We start from the raw sequence: 22,960 nt of genomic DNA, 5'->3' as shown, positions 1-22,960 counted from the left end.
ACAATTTTTCCCAAACTCCCCTTGCTCTTCATGGAAGTTTGTAGTGGGAGGATGGGAAAAAGCTTGTGGGATTTGCTGTGTACTTTATACCTACAGATAATTTGAAGTTTAGATATTCTGTTTTCTGGTTATACTGAGGATACCAGTTTTGTGATGTTTTTATTGGTTCTTTTTGTTCTTTAAAAGGAATGTGGAAGTGATTGTAATATATATGACCTCAAACCTTTCATTTGAATTCCATTCTTTGAACAGTTTTAAATAGTCTACTAATTGATGTCTTCATTTAAGCTCAGTGTTTTTATAGTAATTTTTCAAGTAATTTTGGCAGTTCTGTTTTTATTATGTTTAAGGTTTCATTGTGATGGCTCTAAAATATAAGGAAGAAACTCACAATGATACTTATATATATTTTAGAATCAGTTAGATCTAAGTAAATGTTCATGGTTAGAATTAGGGTTCATAGTTCCTGAAATAAATTTTGGAAGACAAAAAATAAGTTGGTGAATTTCTGTTGAGAATATTAAGGTCTTATTTTATGAATTTACAGTAATAATTACCTTTTTTTGTTGTTGTTACAGTTGGTGGTGTCCTTACTTCTGTGCCTTCTGGACTGGATCATGGCCTTACCTCTGAAGACACTGCTCCAACCAGTCCATGCTACAGGAGCAGAAAATGATAAAATAGAAAAATCTGTCCTCAATTGCATTTATAAGGTCAACTTGTTTGCTTTATTGTTTACTTGGTAACCAACAGTTTTTAAAACCAAAAGAAATCACACTTCTTAGTATTACATTTTTATTTTTTTAGAGCTAGGCGTTTTCTGAGAATGTAGATGTATCTTACAGTACCTAAGGATAATTAAAATTCTTCATGCAAGACAGTTGTTTCACTGCAGATATTTGAAAGGAGTCAAATCTTTGTTGAATGTGAGAATCATTAGTTAAATTTCATTCATTCTTCATTTTAAGAAGTATTAAATTTTACCTTGATCGAAGAACTGAGTTTTAAAATATTTGAAGTTTTGTCAAGCTCTTATATTACCAGTTGACATTTTTCTCCTTTTATTTTATTTTTCTTTACTGAAAAGGAAAACTATGTTTTTCCCTCATACCTCCAGGTGTTACATGGGTGTGTTTATGGAGCTCAATGTTTTAGCAATCCAAGATATTTTCCAATGAGCCTCTCTGATTTGGCATCTGTAGATTATGATCCTTTTATGCATTTGGAAAGCCTAAAAGAGCCTGAACCTCTGCACTCTCCGGATTCAGAACGATCTTCTAAACTTCAGCCAGTGACAGAAGGTAAAATGAATTCACTTCAGGACCATATTATTTCTTGGGTTCTCTCAAAATAGATGGAGACGAATATATCTTACTTTGTAGTTGTTTACCTCATCATGTGTATTATAGCAAAGTTCATTTTTAGTTTAAGAAATAACTTCAGAAACACAGTGACTAAGATTATATGTGATGACATTCCATTTATACTTCTAGTTAAGTTATTCTGATAAGTTCTTGTTGATATTTTATTTTATATGTCATAGAATTTATATAATGGAATACCATATTTAGCTTTTGAGCTTAACAGATGTGGTACTGAGTTTTGACTCTCCATTTACTAGCTGAGTGGCTCTGTTTCCTTATTTGTAAAATGAGAATAATATTCATTCCCTCATGGTTGTTTTGAGTAAGATAGTTTATATAAAGCCCTTTGCACAGTTCTTGATAGGTAGTGAACTCGGTAACATTTTTTTTAAGCCTCATTGTTTCTACATTCAGAGAGTTTACTTTCCGATATAAGGGAAAGATGTAAATAAATAATGTCTAAATATGAGCATAAAAGTAAAAGTACATTTATGGTATGGAAGTAACCCAGAGGAACCCAGCAATTATTGAAGGGTTTTAAGAAGGTTATATACATGATAAATTCAGTATTAAGAGCAGTTTGAAAACAGTATTTTATAGGAGTTAGAAGATTATGGCCCATGTCTGCCCCTGTTTCTGTAAATAAAGCTTTATTTATATCCATGCTATTCATGATGGCTGCGTTTGTGCAACAACAGTAGTGTTGTATAGTTGCAAAGGAGATGATGTAGTCTGTAAAACTGAAAATTTTTACTGTCTGGCCCCTTACAGAAAGAGTTTGCTAATCTCTGGTATGTTAGATTGGTTGAAGGGAAGTTAACCCAGGAGCAGAGAGACCAATCATGAGGCTATTGCAATAGGCCAAACAAGAATTGCTCAAGGCTTAAATTGGTTAGATTTCTCCCCAAATAGACCAAGAATATGAGAAAGGTTAGAGGTTTGAGAGGAAGAATGAGGAGGGCAGCGTTGGAAATGGTTAAGTTTGGCATTCCTGTTGGTAATTCATATGAAGACCAGTAGGAGGCAGTCTCTGGTATGTGCAGATTTCGAATATAGCAGAAAGGTCTTTGTTAGGAGTGTGTGTGTGTGTGTGCGCGCGTGCCTGCTTGTGTTTGTGTGTGTTCTGAGAAGAGTTGGAAAGGAAGGAAAACTGGGAGAGAGTAACTTCTCAGAAATAAAGACACGAAAAAGATATTTAAAAGACTGGGGACTGGTATTAAGTAATAGGTTGATAGGTCAGATACGGAAAGGCTGAAAAATATGTCTGCTTTAATTTAAGCAGAGAAGTGGGAGGGAGAAGTGGATGGCTGTGGATTGAGGAGCAAGGAGTAGGTTAAAGAAATGGAGCCATTTATCAAAAGTACTCTTTAAAGAAGCTTGACTGTGTAATAAAGAAAAGTGATAAGACAGTGGTGAGCTAAAGGTTGATTCAAGGATAAGGGAATTCTAAGGATGAAGAGAGTTAAACTTTTAAGTATAAGCTGAGAAGGAAGGTGGGAAGGGGATCATTAGTAGAGTGAAGTTCCTTAAGAGTGAGCTAGAAAGTATAGGTGTTAATATTAGTCCTTATTCTGACCCAGAAATAAGAAGAAGATGGAAGTAAATTAAAGGAATTGGCAGAAGTTACTGAGAGTCCAACAGAAAATGAAAACTACAAAGTTTTGGTTGTACCAGTCAGCATTCAGTAGGGTGGACGTGGTGGAAAAACACGAGAACTATGGCTTTCAGAATATTGGTGCATGATTTAGCCATGGAATCTAGGCTTAGTGAGGATTGAACTGATGCTTGGAAATGGCTAATAAGTTAGGAGAAAATGGAATGAATGATTATGATTCCAGTGAATCATAAAGTAGATGGTGGTAATAAGATGCTAGAACAGTGATTCTCAAGGGACACCTGGGTGGCTCAGTCGGTTAACCGGCTGCCTTCAGCTCAGGTCATAATCTCAGGGTCCTGGGATTGAGCCCCCCATCAGCCTCCCTTCTCAGTGGGGAGTCTGCTTCTCCCTCTCCCTCTGTGCTCTCTCTCCATCTCTCACACTCTCTCCCTCCCTCAAAACAAAACAAGCAAATAAACAAACAAAAACAGTGGTTCTCAGCCTCGGTCACACATTAAATTACTGCTGCTCTGTTCACATCATAGAGATTTTGATATCTTGATTTGGGATAGCTCTAGAAGTTTTTAAAGCTTTGCAGGTGATTAATTTGTAGCCGAGGTTGATAATCACGGAGAGCATCAGTATGTTAAGAAAGTGGTTTTAAAATGAGTTTTTAGGAGTGCCTGCGTGGCTCAATGGGTTAAGCCTCTGCCTTCAGCTCAGGTCATGATCTCAGGGTCCTGGGATTGAGCCCCAAATTGGGCTCTCTGCTCAGCAGGGAACCTGCTTCACACCCCCCCTCCCCCACCACCTGCCTCTCTGCCTACTTGTGATCTCTGTCTGTCAAATAAATAAATAAATCATCTTTTTAAAAAAATACAATGAGTTTTTAAACAGTAGAACTCCTTCAAATAAATTTCACAAGGAAGCTCAGTTTGTAAAACTTCTAAAAGCAGAGCTGCAGCAGGGTGGAAGCCTGGGATCCTACTGACTTCTCTTCTGTCCATCTCCAAGAGCCTTCTCCAAGGGCTCTACAAAACAGAATGGGAAAAATCACTAGATTGGGAGATTATGGTCAAAGAGTAAGCTGTTAAGGAGGAGTTTGGTTTTTAAAGGTGGAATTGTTATAAATGATTAAGATACCTAAGATATGGCCATGATAATGAGTTAGTGATGTAGAACGCAAGTGAAGATAGGAAAGTTACACATCAAAGAAATAGGGCTAGGGTTTGGTGTTGATGACAAGTTGCTAAGAGTTTGTCCAAAACACAAATGCAGTTGACCTGACCAACAGGGGTTTTCTTTTTTTATTTGTTTGGTTTTTTATTATAAATATATTTTCTCTTTCTTATGATTTTCTTTTCTCTAGCTTACTTCATTGTAAGAATACAGTAATTAATATATATAACATTCAAAATATGTGCTAATCACCTGCTATTCCATTCGAAAGGCTTCCTGTCAACAGTAGGCTATTGATAGTTAAGTTTCAGGAAGTCAGAAGTTAAACATGGATTTTCAGTTGCATGGGGGCGGTCAGCAATCCTAACCTGCATATTGTTCAACGGTCAGCTGTATACAAGTGAAATAGGAATGTAAGATTTAGACTTTAGGTCAGATATAGTAGAGATATACTGGGGAGTATAGTATAGCAAAATAATTTAGACCATAATTGATGTATAAGCAACTTTACATATTATTTCTTTAGTTGTGGTATAGTAAAACGGGAGTGTTTATTTTACTTAAAAACAAAGTTATATGAAAAGATTAGTTGCTTTTTTAAGGTAGAATGATAAAGTTTGATTCAGGGCATTATAATGTACTTGTTAAACAGTAAAATAAATAGTTTACTTATGTAAAGAAAGGTTTTAATATATTTCAGACAAAATTCAGTACACCATTAATAGTCACTGGAGAAGATACAAAAGTAAAGATTTAAATAGATGAACTTTATATTGATACCAAATACTCTCTGGAGTATTATTATCTAAATGTATTAAGTTGTACCCTTTGGGCTTTCTTAAAGATAAAAAAGACAAGATAAATGGGGAACCTTTTTAGGAACAGCTGTAAGCCAACAGCAGGTGATTCTGTGGTTTGTAGTGACTACATGCTGTGTTGTTGTGTTTTTTCAATGTGGCAAAGTGACTAATCAGTGTGCCCTTGTTTAAGGCATGCTTCATCATCTTCAAGTACTTTTTTGGCCGAAGATTTCTAAACATAGAGTGTCCCTAATAAGCTCAGTATTGGATTGAACAAGTCTGAATTGAGAACTATTGGCAGGAGTAGCTGTAATTATTAAATTTACTTAATAATAAAGCAAGGTAGTAAAGTTGGCTTTTTGTCAAATGGCAGTAGTCTTATTAGCAAGAAGTCATCATTTGCAGGGTCAGAGTGAAAGGAGGCTCCAAAGGATTCATTCTGTCCTAATTATAGTTTCACCTATACATATTATGCAAAGCTAATATTTAAAGCATTTGCCAAAATTAACTTCCTCTGCATGTTCTATTACAGTGCAATGAATTGCAGCAGCTTTTTAGGTCTTTCTGCTTTTGTATGCCATAATAATCTGTAATTATGGGTTTGCTGCAAATGCTCTAGGGTTTGTTTAATCTGACAATCTGAAAAGACAACCCTGAATAGCCTTATTTAAATGAGTGCTAGTTACACAAAGCCTTAGAAGCATCGATATCTTCATGTTGCATTTTCTCACAAGGCTAGTTATTTGGGATTTCATTTTGACTATCTAAATTAGAGAATTTCATGTTTTTTTATATCTAAATAGATATGTAGGAGAGAGATACATATGTTCTATAGTTTTTATAACTAAAAAAAAAAAATCTAAATAAAATTGCCAGTCAAGTTGAGATATTTTTATCCTCTCATATTTATATAGATCCTGAATCTAGAGAAGCAGCTTAGGAAAGAAAATGCTTTTACCTACATTTAAAATGTAAATGTATTTTTTAAGTATTCTCAGTGTTAATAATTATGACAGATTTGTGAACAGGCTCATTTGAACTGCATTCCCACCGTTGCTTCCTTTGAGAAGAAGTTGTATAGGATGGACAGATACCTGGGCTTAGAGGTTTGTTTTAGGGAAAGAGCTGGGCTCGTTCTTGCAGTTTATTTATAAGTAAGTTTGAAAAAGGAACTCATAAAATCTGTGTTACTTATAATGCTCTCAAAATTGAATGGTTTATATTGCTTCTGTTATTTCCAGTTTTGTATATGAGTTTTCAATTCATCTTTATAAAAAATGTGTATTATTCTTAGAGAAAAGTGGGGTTAAAGGTGTTGTATGTGATTTGTCCATGATCATAGCTCAAGCCAGAGATGAAGTCAGGAATTTGTCTCTTTTGTGATCTGCTTCTATTAAATTACATTCTTTCACTTCTTCAGAAATGCTCTGCAAAAAAGATTTGACTGCTTAGAACAAATCACCTATTTAAGTTTACCACTCGAAAGAAGAAGGAAAATGAAAGAACAGAATTTTAATGTCTTTAATTACGATTTTTATTACCATTTAAAAATGTGACTTAGTCTTATTTAAATGAGGTTTTCAATTGATCTGACCCTTTTATATAGTAATTTATACTAAATAATACTATTTTGAATTTACTATACAAAGAAAAAATAAATTTTGAATTCATTGTTTCCATATGTCACAGTGTTTTGCCAAAAGAAAGGGGCATTTTAACAAGAGAGAAAAATATGAAAATTAGAGTTGTGGTAAAGATGGAAACAACACTGAACTGGGAAGCAAAAGACCAGGCTTGTTCTTCTATGGCAAAAAAATCCCTTAACTGTTGTACTCACTTGTCCTCATGTTCAAAATGACAGATATTGGCTAGATTGTCTGTAAGGCCCCTAACAGCGTGAACATTCATTAAATTCTAAGTTATAATGAGGGAAGGGAAAGCAGACACTAGATTCAAGCCACCCCTCTGTTTCTCATCATCCAGTGACATATCTTTTTACTTAGCTTGCATATGGTCTTAAAAATGTAGGATTGGATTAAGGTTAATCATTTAGTGTTATCTAGTGTTGAATAGCTGATTTTCAGAACTAGCCATACTTATAATTGAAGAACAACTCAATATAATTGGAACTTAAGTAAACTGGAAAAAAAATACATATGTATGTATGTAGTCACAAAACTTAATTGATAATGGAAGAAAATTAAAATTTTGGTACTCTTAACATTTCAAAATCAAAGCCCAGAGAAAACTGTTCTTTTTTAGAGTTGGAATGATGGAAGAAGATGTTTTTGCTTTTAATGACACAGCTGCTGGTTTCTAGCTGATCTCTGCCTGTAGCCAGTGTGTTGGTTCTGAATCTTAAGGACTGTGGCCTTAAAATATAACACTATTCTTTTCTCTTGCTTCTTTTTAAGTATTACACAAGCAGTGCACAAGCTAATGTCCTTATAAACTTTTTTAAAAAAGATTTTATTTATTTGAGAGAGAGCAAGAGAGCACAAGTGGGGGAGAAGGAGAAGCAGGCTCCCCACTGAGCAGGGAGCCTGACTCGAGGTTTGATCCCAGAACCCTGGGATCATGACCCAAGCTGAAAGCAGCCATTCAACCAACTGAGCCACCCAGGTGCCCCTGTCCTTACAAACTTTTAAAGTAGGGTTTATTGAGATACAATTTACATAAAATAAAATGTGTTCTTTTTTCTGTGCAATTTTACTATATATTATGTTGGTGGTTACACAGTTCTGTACAGTTACCAAAATACATCACAAAGTACACTTAAAACTAAGGAATTTATTATATGTAGATAATGCTTTGATCATCAGAATGTTCTCAAATCTATATTTATTACGGCAGGTAGGCCATAATATTCCCAAATGATAAAAATAGTACTCAGATAAGATCACTCTAATACTATGGTAGAACAATATGGAGACATAATCATTCTGTAATGATGTCTAAATTACATAAGACAAGGGCACAGTGAACACACACGCACACACAGTTGTTAGTTGTGTGTACAACTAAACATCCTAACATGAACAATGAGTACTTCCTTACCAATGACAGCTCTTCCCTAGCCTCCTAGATGTAAAGTATGAAGATAATCATCACCAAACTGTCCCCACTTCCTGACACCACTTATTTCAGAACTGGCTTCCACATAACCCTACTTAGGATCACACTGGCAGTCTTTGGCTAGTGGGCTTTGACAAGTTTTTGTCTATCTCCATGTCTTCCTTCCTCCCTTTATTCTCTCTGTGTGTTTTCTGCCTGCCTTCTTCCTTTTCCCCTTCCTTGAGGTCCTGACATTTCAGGCCCTGAGTACTATATTCTCTGAGTTTTCTTTTTTTACTGTTTGGTATGATTTTTTTTAAGTTACTCATATGGATATGCTCCTTATCTATTTGCTTTCCCTAATGTGCTTAAGGAAGGAAAGAAAAATACTTCTTACATACAACTAACTGGTAAGACTAGGCCACAATGACCCAGAAGAATATCTTACTTATAAAAATATAGTACATAAGTAGGCCCATAAAATTTGTTTTCCCTTAAAATAAAGTTTTTGTGGCATATATTGGCTATACCAAATCACTGTTTAAATTGGTTGATTCCTAAAGTTTAGTGAAGGATTACTTTTCTCTGAAACTTTTATATCATTGATAAACGCCATAATTAAATGACATTTAAGGCATGCTGTCTCTCTGAATTTACTCATGAGATAAGAAACTTACTTGGATTTCACTGGCTTTATAATGTGTGAACTAAGTGATTTCAGGTGATTTAGAATACTTGTGATCCTTCTTTAAAACATGATTTACATATAAAGGCTTAAGCTTAAATTATGAATCCATTAGCAGAACTTTGAAAAAGGGTTTTTTTATAAAATTAACAAAACATCATCAAAGAGAGTTTTCTTTGCCCTTATTCCTGTAGTACAGAATCTAAGTTGGAAATATTCATGTTTACTGTTATATTTTAAAGTGATTTTTGATAATCCGAGGAAGTCTCCATTTGTTGTCTAATAATTTCATTGTTAACATAACTTCCAAGGAAGCAGCAGTATTTCCACTTACTCACATTTCTTATTTCTAGTGAAAACTCAAATGCAACAAGGATTAATCTCTATTGCTGCTCGCACTGTTATTACACATCTGGTAAATCATTTGGGCCATTACCCAATGAGTGGTGGTCCTGCTATGTTAACAAGTCAGGTGTGTGAAAATCATGACAATCATTACAGTGAAAGTACTGAACTTTCTCCTGAACTCTTTGAGAGTCCAAATATCCAGTTTTTTGTGTTGAACAATACAACTTTAGTGTCCTGTATCCAGATCAGATCAGAAGAGAGCATACCCGGAGGAGGTTTATCTGCTGGCCTTGCGTCAGCCAATTCAAATGTCAGAATCATAGTACGTGATCTCTCCGGAAAATATTCATGGGATTCTGCCATCCTGTATGGACCGCCTCCTGTGAGTGGTTTGTCAGAGCCTACATCATTCATACTTTCATTGTCTCGTCAAGAGAAGCCAGAAGAGCCTCCTACATCTAATGAATGTTTAGAAGATATAACAGTAAATGATGGGATTTCCCTCCAGTTTAAAAGAGGATTTAGAGAAACTGTACCAACTTGGGATACCATAAGAGATGAAGAAGATGTTCTTGATGAGCTTTTGCAGTATTTAGGTATAACTAGTCCGGAATGCTTGCAGAGAACTGGAATATCACTTAATATCCCTGCTCCACAACCTGTGTGCATTTCTGAAAAGCAGGAAAATGATGTTATTAATGCTATCCTTAAGCAGCATACAGAGGAAAAAGAATTTGTTGAGAAACACTTCAATGACTTAAACATGAAAGCTGTGGAGCAAGATGAACCAACACCTCAAAAGCCTCAGTCAGCATTTTATTATTGCAGATTGCTTCTTAGTATATTGGGAATGAATTCCTGGGACAAAAGGTAAGAATAAAAGGAATTTTTTTTTTAACATTAGTCTTATTCATCTTTTGATCAAGCATTTTAGTTTCTCTTCTTTTCCTCACCAGATTTTATCTACCAGTTAGTTCTTTGGCTTTTGGACAGATTTTTCTTTTTGTTTTTTGTTTGTTTGTTTGTTTTGGTTTTTTTTTTTTTTTTTTTGAGACCACTGAGTTCTATCAGGATTTAAGGGAATAAAAAGATAACTCAATAATTTAACTATTAACATTTTCATAATAACTAGCAGAACTTTCTGACTTAGAAATTATAGCTCATATAATTGAAAAGAATCTTATTTTCCCAACCTTCATATAAGGTAATAGGAAAAACTGTTTTTTTCTTATCACACTTCTGACACCACATGTGTGAGTTTTCCATAGCAGGCAGTCCCAGCACTAACTGCAGTTAGTACAAAAAGAATAAGGGCTCAGACCCACAAGACGGCCCCCCACTTCAGATATCAGTTGAAAGTCCATATTTCTGACCAACTAGCTATAAATCAGATAACTACCTCCTCAGTTTTGATAATTAGCTATAATAGCTCATAGAACATTTATTTTCATTTAACAGTTTATTATAAAAGGTAGTTAAAGGATAGAGGTGAACAGACAGAGAAAGAGGTACTCAGGATGAAGGTTCCCAAGTGTAAGAGCTTCTGTTCCTGTGGAGTTAGGGGCTGCTGAAAACACTGAATTGAGTTGACTAACCAGGAAGCTCTCTGAACCTCATAGTTTAGAGATTATTATGGAGGCCTCTTCACATAGGCATGATTAATTATTAACTCAATCTCTAGCCAGTCTCCCCTCCCCATAGGGGTGGCTGGAAGTTCCAAGCTTCTAATCATGGTTTGTGCTTTTGAATGACCAAGCCCCATCCTGAAGTTATTCAAGAGCCTACCAAGCATCACCTCATCAGAACAAAACATTCTCCTATTACCAGGGAAATTGCAAGGGATTTAGGAACTCTGTGTAAGATGTTCCTGTCACCTTCATCGCTCAAGAAATTACAAGAGTTTTAGAAGCTCTGTGTCAGGAACTGGGGAAGAGCCCAAATATGTCACATAAGCCTAATGGGTTTTTTAGACAAACAGTAATGTGATCTTTTCTTGTTGGTATCGGAGAAGTTAACTTAAGATTTTCATCAAATCAAGAATCCTTATTTCATTATTTAAAATTTTGTTTTCTTACACATGTTGCAAAAAACCTCACTGAAAGCTTCCAGTTAACACAAAGTATTCATGTAAGTCGGGTAAGAGTTAAGTGAAAAGGCATTAGATTTAAATCGGAAGAACTAGGTTAGAGTCATTTAACCTTTAAGCTTCAGGCTATAAGTTGAGGAAGTAACTCGCACCTCACATGATTATGAGAGTTAACTTAGATAATATACATTAAATATTGTACACTAGTGTGAAGTATCATTAAACATTTATTTTTTTAAATTTCTGTGACATTAAAAGCTGCACGGATGTGGAAGACACAGCATTATTTAATGTATTGTTCTTGTTCAATTTGTAGTAGGAGGGGAACTCAGGTATCACTGGACAAATAAATCTTAATTAAATTCAGGTGAAGCACCAAAAGGGAGTTCTACTTGCTTGACTAGTGTTTATAATCTTGCTTAATTTAAATCCTATCCATTTATTCCATTATTTTCTGCTTTATGGGGAAGACATGTCAGGAATATAGTTTGCCTTATGGTATGTCCAAATGTAGATAATTGCCACTCATGTTAGTGCATTCTACTCTCTTTTGCTGTAGAATGATCCATATATTGTCTCGAGAAAAATTAAAGGTGGGAAACTATATTTTACCACAGCAAGCATTGATTTCATGAATATAATTTGTACGTGTTTAGTGTATATAGAATGTATTTGGCAACATATCTGCGTTGCTTCGTAGTGTAAAAAATACCTGTAAGAGCACAGGGAAGAACTCAAATTCCATCTGGATTACATATCCTTACTTAATGATATTTCTCATTAGGAACAACTTTTTAATATATTTTTAGGAAACTTTTGAGAAGGAACCTATAAGTACTTTTATCCACTTTTCTGGATATGAGTTTCAGAAGCTCACAGCATCTGCAAGGAAAAATTGAAATGATTAATAGATAATGATCCACTAACAGAAATCTATGAGGGCCTCAGTAGAAATAATGACACTTACTATTTACATTTCTTTTAGGGTCTGTTCTCCTTTGTGTTAGAAGTATGGAAAGGCAAGAAAAGTGTTTAAAAATTGCATGAGTAGAGTGGAAAGTATTTCCGGGACTGTCATGTCATTCACTGCAAAGGTGATGAAAATGTTTATAAATCTCTCTATTTAGGAGGAGCTTTCATCTCCTGAAGAAAAATGAGAAACTGCTTAGAGAACTTAGAAACTTGGATTCAAGACAGTGGTAAGTTCAGATTTATAACTAGCAACTGTCAGCTATTTCTACTTATGTGTGAATAATACTGTATTGTTGACTTTCTGAACAGAAACTACATTTGATTTACTTTAAATAATAAACTTTATGAAAAAAAATGCAGGGCTACATTAAAATGTTTGGTATATTTGAATAGTTTATACCATTTTATGCATTTCAGAATTCTTTTGATGACAGAAATCTAACTGAACTTCTAAAAACGTCCTTTGGTTTTCCCATAGTTAGACATTCCAGATAGGCCCTTTTTGATTAGTCTCAGAGGTCTCAAGTGAAATGACTGGTAAATATAAGCTAGTCCATACAGAAAGTATTAATGGAGCAAAGAACACGGATATCGGTTATTATATTGCTATAAATCTGATTTCTCATCAAGCTCTTGGATATGTACCTATTTACGTGTGGGTTTCGATGTGTAAAATCTTGTTATATCATTATTTTAATGATATCTAGGTTCTTCATGTATAGTATATGAACAAGACTTCCGGGAAACCAGTAGTAGAAACTGCAAAATATTAACTAGAAGCACATTGATAAAGCAACACTTTGAATGCCTGCATTTCTGAGATCTCAGATCCACAACCTACTTAATGTCCATTTCTCACTCCCTTATATCTTAGTCAGTTGGTGTTTTATACTTTCCTCTTTCCAGTTTTTTTGCTTTTTCTATTCCTACAGTCAGTTTGCCACCCACCTCTGATTTCACTTGTCCTGTTAGCAGACTCACACATTTTCAACTATAAAAAATGTCATTTCTGGCATCTTCAAAACTGTTCTTCCACTTAATGTTTATATATGTGTGACTATAATCAATTCTCTGATCAGAATCATTTTTTTTCTTAAGATTTTATTTATTTTATTAGAGAGAGAACTCATGCATATGTGAGTTGGGAGGTGAGGAGCAGAGGGAGAGAATCCCAAGCAGACTCCCCACTGAGCACAGAGCCTGATTCAGGGCTGGATCTCAGGACCCTGAGATCATGACCTGAGCCAAAACCAAGAGTCTATCACTTAACCAACTGAGCCACACCTGACTCAGACACCCCTGACCCAAATCATTCTTAACATCTACCTTCTTGGGGCGCCTTGGTGGCTCAGTGAGTTAAAGCCTCTGCCTTCAGCTCAGGTCATGATCCTGGCGTCCTGGGATCGAGCCCCACATTGGGCTCTCTGCTCAGCAGGGAGCCTGCTTCCCCCTCTCTGCCTGCCTGCTTGTGATCTCTGTCTGTCAAATAAATAAATAAAAAATCTTTAAAAAATATAAAAAAAAATCTACTTTCTCTACTCCTAGGTAGCAGTATATTACTAGAGAAAATGATCAAACCAGTGTGATATTGAGAGCTACAATAGATTCGTGCTTCTTTACTTCAGCAATACCTTCTCTACTGTTTGCTAATTTCTTATCCCTTGTTCACTTCTTACTTTGTTTCTCAGAGTAATTTTTATAAACCACTTCTTTGTTCTTTAAGCCCTTCATTACAGTCAAAAGATAATCTCTACTCTAACCTCACTAAGGATTCAATCCAAATAGTTGGCCTCATATATGAAAGACAGTCTGGTAGAAAAATAGTTTCTAACCTTTCTTCCTCCACCCATTCATATTTAAACGCAACATTAGTCATACCTCTCATTAATTAAATCCAGTGATTCTGACAATTCGGGACCTCATTTGAAACAAACTACCTTGCCTGCACTATTCTATAGGAATGCAAAGTAAACAAGATTATTCATTCCTTTCCCACATCAAACAACTCCACCTTATTATCTCCTCTCTTTAAAATTTCTATATTGAGCCATCTTTTCCTGCTCCCCTTCAGTTTCAGAAAAATCTTTTTTTTTCCCCATCTATACTTCTAGGATCTTCAAAAAGTTATCACATCTTTATCTTGTATTTCTGCTTACCCCTTTACCATAAGCACACTCGATATGCTTCTTTAAACAAAAGAAAACAAAACTATCCTCAGGATCCTTTTTTTTTTTCTTTTTTAAAGATTTTATTTATTTATTTGACAGAGAGAGACATAGTGAAAGAGGGAACACAAGCAGCGGGAGTGGGAGAGGGAGAAGCAGGCTTCCTGTTGATCGGGGAGCCCATGTGGGGCTCGATCCCAGGACCCTGGGATCATGACCGAAGCCAAAGGCAAGCACTTAACAACTGAGCCACCCAGGTGCCCAGTTACTGTCCTTTCAAGCTTTAGTGTATCCCTTTCATGCCTTTTACTACCACATTTTATGAGAAAATACAGTCTTTACTCACTTCTTTTGTTTTTGTGGTTTTTAGCTTTTCTCAGAATAATCTTTTAGGGGTGCCTGGGTGGCTCAGTGGGTTAAGCCTCTGCTTTTGGCTCAGGTCATGATCTCAGGTCCAGGGATCCAGCCCTGCATCGGGCTCTCTGCTCAGCAAGGGGCCTGCTTCCCCTGCTCTCTCTGCCTGCCTCTCTGCCTACTTGTGAACTTTCTCTCTGTCAAATAAATAAATAAAATCTTTTAAAAAAAAAAAAGAATAATCTTTTAAAAATGTTTAGTTTCTCTAGTTATTATAGAAAATGTACAGTAGAAAAATAAACCATGTATTTATAATACTATCCTTAACATTTGTTTATGTATTTTCAGTCTCTTTTTTTATATACATACGATTTTTTTGTTTTAAAAAACTAGAATCATAGTAATATGTATATAGTAAGTTGTGTTTTAAAAAGGACTTTATCATGTTGTGAGCATTTTCCTCATGTAAGCGTTTTGATATTTTTCAAAAATAATTTTTTATGGTGCCAAGTTCTGAGATTATTGGACTTTTAAGTTGTTTTTAATATCTTGCCCTAGGATAGATTCCTAGAAATGGAATTATTACATCAAAGCATAAGAACTTATTTCAGACCATACATATTGCAGAATTACTTTTCACTAAGTACTAATTTCTAATCCTACCAACATTGTGTAAGAACACTAATACAGCTTCAACCTGGGCAACACAAGGTATTGGTCACATTTTCTAAATCTTTCCTAGCTTGAGAGGCAGATCATGGTATCTCTTTATTGTTCTTTACTACTAGTGAAGTTATTATCTTTCATGTATTTGTAAGAAATTTTAATCTTTTTTGAAATTCCCTCTTAGTGTCTTTTTTCTATTTAAAGGGATATTTTTCTTAATTGCAAGAGCTCTCCTACATATGTGGGTATCTAAGGATTAACTTTTGTATTTAATATGGGAATTTTCCCAGTTTGGCTTTCAGTTTTCAACAACTTCATATTGTTTAGCATACAGCTTTTTCTTTTTTTTTTTAATTTAATATTATTTTTTTCAGTGTTCCAAGATTCATTGTTTATGCACCACACCCAGTGCTCCATGCCATACGTGCCCTCCTTAACATCCATCACCAGGCTCACTGATCGGCCCCCCCCTTCCAAAACCCTCAGTTTGTTTCTCAGAGTCCACTGTATTTCCTTCTGGATTCATAATTACTTGGTAGGAATGGTAATTATTTTACATTTAATTCTTTATTTCTTCTGGAATACATTTTAGTTTATGGAATAAGAAATGGAACTGGCTTGAGTATTAGAGAATAGCCTATTTCTCTGATTTGTTGAATAATTCATACCTTTCTCATTGATTTGATGTTTCCTTTATCAAATATTAACCTGTTTATTTCAGAGCTATCTGTTCATTTCTACTGAGTTGTATATCAATTTTGTACAGATGTTAGTATTTATTATAGCTTTGTAACTTAGTATCTGATAGACGCAGTCTTCTTCCTCATCCTATTCATACATACTCTTCTTTTCTTAGATATTTTCACTTGTTTATATTTCACTTTCACTTAGATATTTTCACTTGTTTATTCTTTTGGATACATGTTAGAATTATGTTGTTGTTTTCCAGAAAAAAAATCCCATTGATATTTTGGTTTTGAATTACAATAAAACTTTCATATGGAGAGAATAGAAGTACATTTGCTATCATCATTCTTCCCATTCATAATCATGGTGTGTTTTTCATTTATTCTGTGACCCAGGCATTACTTTTAGGGTGATTTTATTGTAATGATGCTATTCTAAATAGAATTGTTTTCCTGTTATATTTTGCTATCCAAATACTTTAGTGAATTCTCTTTTATTTTTAGACATTTTAGAGTTGTCTATTTGGTTCTGTTTAGGTGTGTAATTATCTTACAAATAATCTCTTTTCTAAAAGTTATGCCTGGGACGCCTGGGTGGCTCAGTTGGTTAAGCCGCTGCCTTCGGCTCGGGTCATGATCCCGGGGTCCTGGGATCGAGTCCCACGTCGGGCTCCTTGCTCAGCGGGGAGCCTGCTTCTCTCGCTGCCTCTGCCTGCCTCTCTGCCTACTTGTGTGTACTCTCTCTCTGACAAATAAATAAATAAAATCTTTAAAAAAAAAAAAAAATAAAAGTTATGCCTATTTTTGCTTATTTCATATTTTATTGCATTGACTAGAACTTGCACTACAGTGTTAGTTATTGTAAGAGTAGACATCTCTAGAGTCTTTTTCAGCATCTATTCAAATTTTCACAGTTTTGGTTTCTTAACTATTGATGTATATTGCATATAGTATCACTAGATTGCTAATATTAAATAATTCTTGGAACTACATTTGATTTCCTGTTGTGTTAAATTTACTAGACTTTCCTTTTGAATTAGGGTATAGCCCATTTCTAAGCATATTCTATATTTATTTAATTTTTTACCCATTCTTTTTATGTTTAGAATTAAGATTAAGATTATAGCCAGCTCCATGAAATGAATATGTTATTTGAAAATTTGGAATAACTAGTAAAATTTCTAATTCTTTCAGTTTGTTTCATCTTTATTAGCCTCTGTGTTTTTTGCTTTCACAGTGTTTTTTGCTTTTACAAAACTCCCTTTCATTGAGATTTTCAAATGCGTGCTAATAGGATTAGTACATACACACATATCATAATTCTGCTATATTCCTTTTCTCATTTTAGTTTAGTGGGATTTTTTGCTCTTTTTAAAAAATTAATTAATTTATGTATTCCCAAATCATCCCTTCAAGGTTTTTTCCCCCTACCTTTATTGAGATAGAATTGACATACAACATTATGATAGTTTATGGTTTAAAATAATGATTTAGGGACGCCTGGGTGGCTCATTTGGTTGAGCGCCTGCCTTCGGCTCAGGTCATGATCCCAGTGTCCTGGGATCGAGTCCCACATCGGGCTCCTTGCTCAGCAGGGAGCCTGCTTCTCCCTCTGCCTCTGCCTGCCGCTCTGTCTGCCTGTGCGCGCTCTCTCTCTCTCTCTCTCTCTCACAAATAAATAAATAAAATCTTTAAAAATAAATAAATAAATAAAATAATGATTTATAAATAGATATATTGTAAAATGAATTACTACAATAAACTTAGTTAACACATTCATCACCTCACGTAGTTAGAATTTTTCATGTGATGAGAACTTTAAAAATCTCTCTTAGCAACCTTTAAATATGACATAGTACTGTTAACTATAGTTACCACGCTATTCTTTACCTCTCCAGAACTTATCTCACAGGTGGAAGTTGATACCCTTTGACCACCTTCACTCATTTTGCCTGTTTCCCTAGCCCCCACCCCTGAAATCAGTCTATTCTCTGTTTTTGTGAGTTCAGTTTTTTCAGATTCCACATATAAGAAAGAACATACAGTATTTGTCTTTTCTCTGACTTATTTCACTTAGCATAATGCCTTCAAGTTTCATCCAAGTTGTCATAAATGGCAGGATTTCCTTCTTTTGTTAAGGCTGCATTCCATTGTATAGTTGGTTCTTGAAAAACACAGGAGTTAGGGGCACCAACTCCACCCCATCCCCATGTAGTTCAATATCTGCGTATAACTTTTGACTTCCTAAAAACTTAACTAACAATAGCCTACTGTTGACCGGAAGCCTTACTGATAATATAAAGTCAATTAACATATTTTTTATGTTATATGTGTTATATATTATATTCTTAAAGTAAGAATAATGTTACTGAGAAAAATTGTAAGAGAAAATACATTCACAGTATAGTACTATACTATATTTATTGGAAAAAAATTTTGTTTATAAATAGACCCATGCAGTTCAAACCCCTGTTGTTCAAGGGTCAGCTGTACATGTATACCACATTTTCTTGATCCATTCATCTGTTGATGGACACAGGTTGTTTCATACCTTGGCTATTACAAGTAATGCTGCAGTGACATGGGGATGCAGATATCTCTTCAGGGAAGTGATTTTATTTTCTTTGGATATGTATCCAGAAGTGGGATTGCTGGATCATGTAGTCATTCTGTTTTTAATTTTTTAAGGAACCTCCATACTGTTTCCCATAAAAACTGTATCAATTTACATTCCCACTAATAGTTTACAACAAGGGTTGTCTTTTCTGTGTATCCTCACCACTTGTTATCTCTTGTCTTTTTGATAATAGCCATTCTAACAGGTATGAGGTAATATTTCATTGTGGTTTTGATTTTCATTTCCCTAATGATTAGTGATGCTGAGCACCTTTTAATGTACGTGTCGGTCATTTGAATATCCTCTTTGGGAAAATGTCTTTGGGTCCTTGCCCATTTTTTTTTTTTTAGGTCTTCTTTTCTTTTTTTGCCCATTTTTAATCAGACTATTTGTCTTATTGCTGTTGAGTTGTATGAGTTCCTTAATATTTTGGAGATTTGGTTGGGAAGTTTTTGATTACTGCTTCCATCTACCTACATGTTATTGGTCTGTTTAGATTTTCTGATTTTTTATAATTAAGTCTTGGTGGGTTGTACAATTCTAGGAACTCATGCATTTCTTTTAGGTTATCCACTTGTTTGGTAAATAGTTGTTCATTGTAGTCTCATGATCATTTGCATTTCTTTGGTATCAGTTGTAACATCTCCTTTTCATTTTATAGTAATATTTATTTGGGTCCTTTTTTGTTGTGGTTAGTCTAGCGGAAGGTTTGTTAATCTTGTTTATATTTTCAAAGAACCAGCTCTTCATCTTTTCCATTTTCCTTTCTTTATTTCATTTATTTCTGCTCTAATTTTTTTCCCAAAAGATTTTGTTTATTTATTTGACAGAGATCACAAGTAGACTGAGAGAGGCAGGCAGAGAGAGAGGGGGAAGCAGGCTCCCTGCTGAGCGGAGAGCCCTACGCAGGGCTCTATCCCAGGACCCTGGGATCACAAACTGAGCCGAAGGCAGAGACTTTAACCCACTGAGCCACCCAGGCGCCCCTCTTCTCTAATTTTTATTATTTCCTTTCTTCTGTTAACTTCAGGCTTAGTTTATTCTTTTTCTAGTTCCTTTAGGTGTAAGTAAAGTAGGTTGTTTATTTGAGATACTTTTTTTTCTTGTGTGTATTTATCACTATAAGCTCCCCTCTTGGAACTGCTTTTGCTACATTCCGTAAGTTATGGTTTTATTACATTTCCTTTTTTGTTTGTCTCAAGATATTTTTAATTTCCCTGTTGATTTCTTCTTTGATCCATTGGTTGTTCAGGAGTGTGTCATTTAGTTTCCATGTATTTATGAATTTTCCAACTTTCCTGCTGCTCATTGATTTCTAGTTTAATTCCTTTGTAGTTAGAAAAGATAGGTGATATAATTTCTATCTTCTTGAATTTGTTGAAACTCGTGTGTTTTAGCACATGATCTATCCTAGAAAATGTCCCATGTGCACTTGAGATGAATGTGTATTTTGCTGCTATTGGACAGAGTGTTCTGTATATATGTTAAGTCCATTTGATCTGTAGTATTGTTCAAATTCACTTTATTTGATTTCCTATCTGGATGATCTGTCCCTTGTTGAGAGTGAGGTATTAATGTCCCCAGCTATTACTGTATTTCTGTGTATTTCCCTTTTCTGTTAGTACTTGGTTTATATATTTAGGTGCTCCAGTGCTGGGTTCGTGAACATTTATAATTGTTGTATCTTCTTTTTTTTTTTTTTTTTAAGATTTTATTTATTTGAGAGAGAGAGAGAATGAGAGCAAGCATGAGAAGGGGAGGGGCCAGAGGGAAAAACAGACTCCCCATTGAGAAGGGAGCCTGATGGGGAACTTGATTCCAGGACCCGGAGATCATGACCTGAGCCGAAGGCAGTTGCTTAACCAACTAAGCCTCCCAGGCTCCCCTATAATTGTTATATCTTCTTGATGGATTGACCCCTTTATCTTTTTTTTTTTTTTTAAGATTTTATTTATTTGACAGAGATGACAAGTAGGCAGAGAGGCAGGCAGAGAGAGAGGAAGGGAAGCAGGCTCCCCGCTGAGCAGAGAGCCCGATGCGGGCCTTGATCCCAGGACCCTGAGATCATGACCTGAGCTGAAGGCAGAGGCTTTAACCCACTGAGCCACCCAGGCGTCCCGACCCCTTTATCTTTATGGTAGTTACATTGTCTTTTTTTTTTTTTTTTACCATTTTTAACTCAGTCTATTTTGTCTGACACAAATATAGCTACCTTTGTTTTCTCTTGTTTACAGTTTGCTTAAAATATTGTTTTCTGTACCTTCAATTCTTATTCTCTGTGTGTGCTTAAAGCTAAAATGAGTCTCCTGTAAGTAACATATCATTTAGATCTCACTTTTTGGTCCATTCAGCCATTCTGTGTCTTTTGATTAAAGAACTTAATCAGTTTACATTTTAAGTAATTGTTGAGAGATAAAAACTTACAAATGCCATTTTTTCATTGTTTTCTGTTTTGTAGATCCTTTGTTTTTGCTTTCTCTCTTAGTGTCTTCATTTGAGATTTAAAGACTTTTTGCAGTAGTATGTTTGAGTCCTTTATCATAGTGTTTTGTTTATGGGCTACAGGTTTTTTCCTTTGTGGTTAGCACTAGGGTTACATAAAATATGTTATATTTATAACATTTTAAGCTGATTACAACTTGATAGCATACAGAAACTTTATACTTTTACTTCTTCCTCACATTTTAGGTTATTGGTATTTCTCCAATAACAAATTATTATGTTTATGGTTATTTTAAAAACATTTATTTTCTAACTTTTAAACTAGAGTTATAATTATGCATCACCATCACTGTGGGCTTTTTTATCTTGATGTAAATAATCTACTTAATTTTTTAAAAGACACAGTTTCTCGTTTATTATATTCTACTTTGTTTTCTAACTCATTAATTTTTGTCTATTATTTATTTATAAGCTTTATATTCTTTTTCTTCTAGAATTGAATGTTCTTGTCTTACTTTTATTCTTTATTTTTTAACAATGAAATGGTCTTAGGCTATAAAATTTTTCAGAGTATAGCTCCTGTCCATTTTTTTAGTCTCAGCTTAAAGATGATTTTTTCTGAAATCCTTTCCCTAAACTACTTCTCTTTACCTTCCTCCCCAGTCTATGCGTGGATCTTCCATGTGCTCTCACAGAGTCCTGTAACACTTCCCTGTCATAACATTTATCACACTGTATTACTATTATTAGATATTCTTACTCTTTCCAGAATAATTATAATAACTCTCTAAATAATCTGTGAGTTCTCATATCCTAACTCTTCCCCATGATAATTTATCTTTGGTACTAGATGGTCATGTCCTTCAGGGCAGGAATCATAACTCTTTTGCTCTCTTGCTCACCATATGTTCCAGACCTCAGTGCTCTACTGAAACTATTCTTCTGAAGGTTAGTACCTTGACCATCAAGTCTAAAGTTTTCTTAATGCTCAATCTATACACATAACTTTGATTCCTCTAATTAACTAAATGTAGTTAATACGCATTTTAAAAGATTACAGCAGTTTTAGATTTACAGAATAATTAATTGCGAAGTACAGAGAGTTCCCACATACCCTTTTCCCCCTACACATACTTTTTTCTATCTCTTGTATCAGTTTGATAACATCTGCTAAAATTGGTCAAACAGTTTTGATACATTAACTGAAATCCATAGTTTACCTTAGAGTTTATTCTCAGTGTTGTACATTGTGTATGTTTCAACAAATGTAAAGTAACAGATATCTACCATTACAGTATCCTATAGAATAGTTTACTGCCCTAAAAACCCCTTGAGTATTATATCCCCTAATTTAATACTGCTATCTGTTCTCTAAAATGTTCTTCTCCCCCAGGTTTCTGTAACACTACAGTTACCTCATTCAACTCCTAATTCTGGAATTACTCCAAGTTTGTCTTTATTGGCTCATCTTTTACCTCCGAACCACCTAACATAGTTATTCCTCTCATTGGGATATCCCAATTCTCAATCCCATTCTTTTCATGTACTTCTGTCTGTCAGTTCTCTGTCATGATTGTGTGCTGCATATTACAAAATTTTACCTGCCTCCTTATTACCATTTCCAGGTCACCAATTTGTTCCCAAATCAGATCCTCCTCATAATTTTCTTGATTATGTTTAGAAATATCATTTTAGTCACCAAACTTGACCATTTCCTTTCTCTTGTCCTTAGATTTTTATAACTATTGCACCAGTTCTTATTAGCCCTTCTTCTGTCTTTGCTTTTCTTGCACCCAACCCCTTGATTCATGTCTTTACAACTTTAAAGAGACTGTTAGAAAGGGTAAGAGATGAAGTCTCTCAGCACCATTTTTCCAACAGTATTTGCTCACTTGGCATCTCTGTCACATTTTGGAAATTCTTGCAGTATTTCACACTTTTTCAT

General features: G+C 34.8%; 1 protein-coding gene across 2 annotated transcripts in view; it reads left to right on the top strand.

Annotated features, from left to right (window-relative positions):
• The window catches only part of RALGAPA1 (Ral GTPase activating protein catalytic subunit alpha 1), a 253,276-nt gene that overhangs the window by 149,404 nt on the left and 80,912 nt on the right, over positions 1–22,960 (top strand). For both annotated transcript variants that reach the window (XM_080808120.1, XM_080808119.1), the window contains 4 exons: positions 579–713; positions 1,118–1,301; positions 9,033–9,897; positions 12,241–12,312. In XM_080808120.1, the coding sequence (XP_080664246.1) occupies positions 579–713; positions 1,118–1,301; positions 9,033–9,897; positions 12,241–12,312 (1,256 nt within the window). The remainder of the gene's footprint in view (positions 1–578; positions 714–1,117; positions 1,302–9,032; positions 9,898–12,240; positions 12,313–22,960) is intronic.

The sequence above is a fragment of the Martes martes genome (genome assembly GCF_963455335.1).
Source record: "Martes martes genome assembly, chromosome: 7".
In the NCBI taxonomy this organism is placed as follows: domain Eukaryota; kingdom Metazoa; phylum Chordata; class Mammalia; order Carnivora; family Mustelidae; genus Martes; species Martes martes.
The sequence above is the reverse complement of the archived record's forward strand: the minus strand, read 5'-3'. Positions and strand labels throughout refer to the sequence as shown.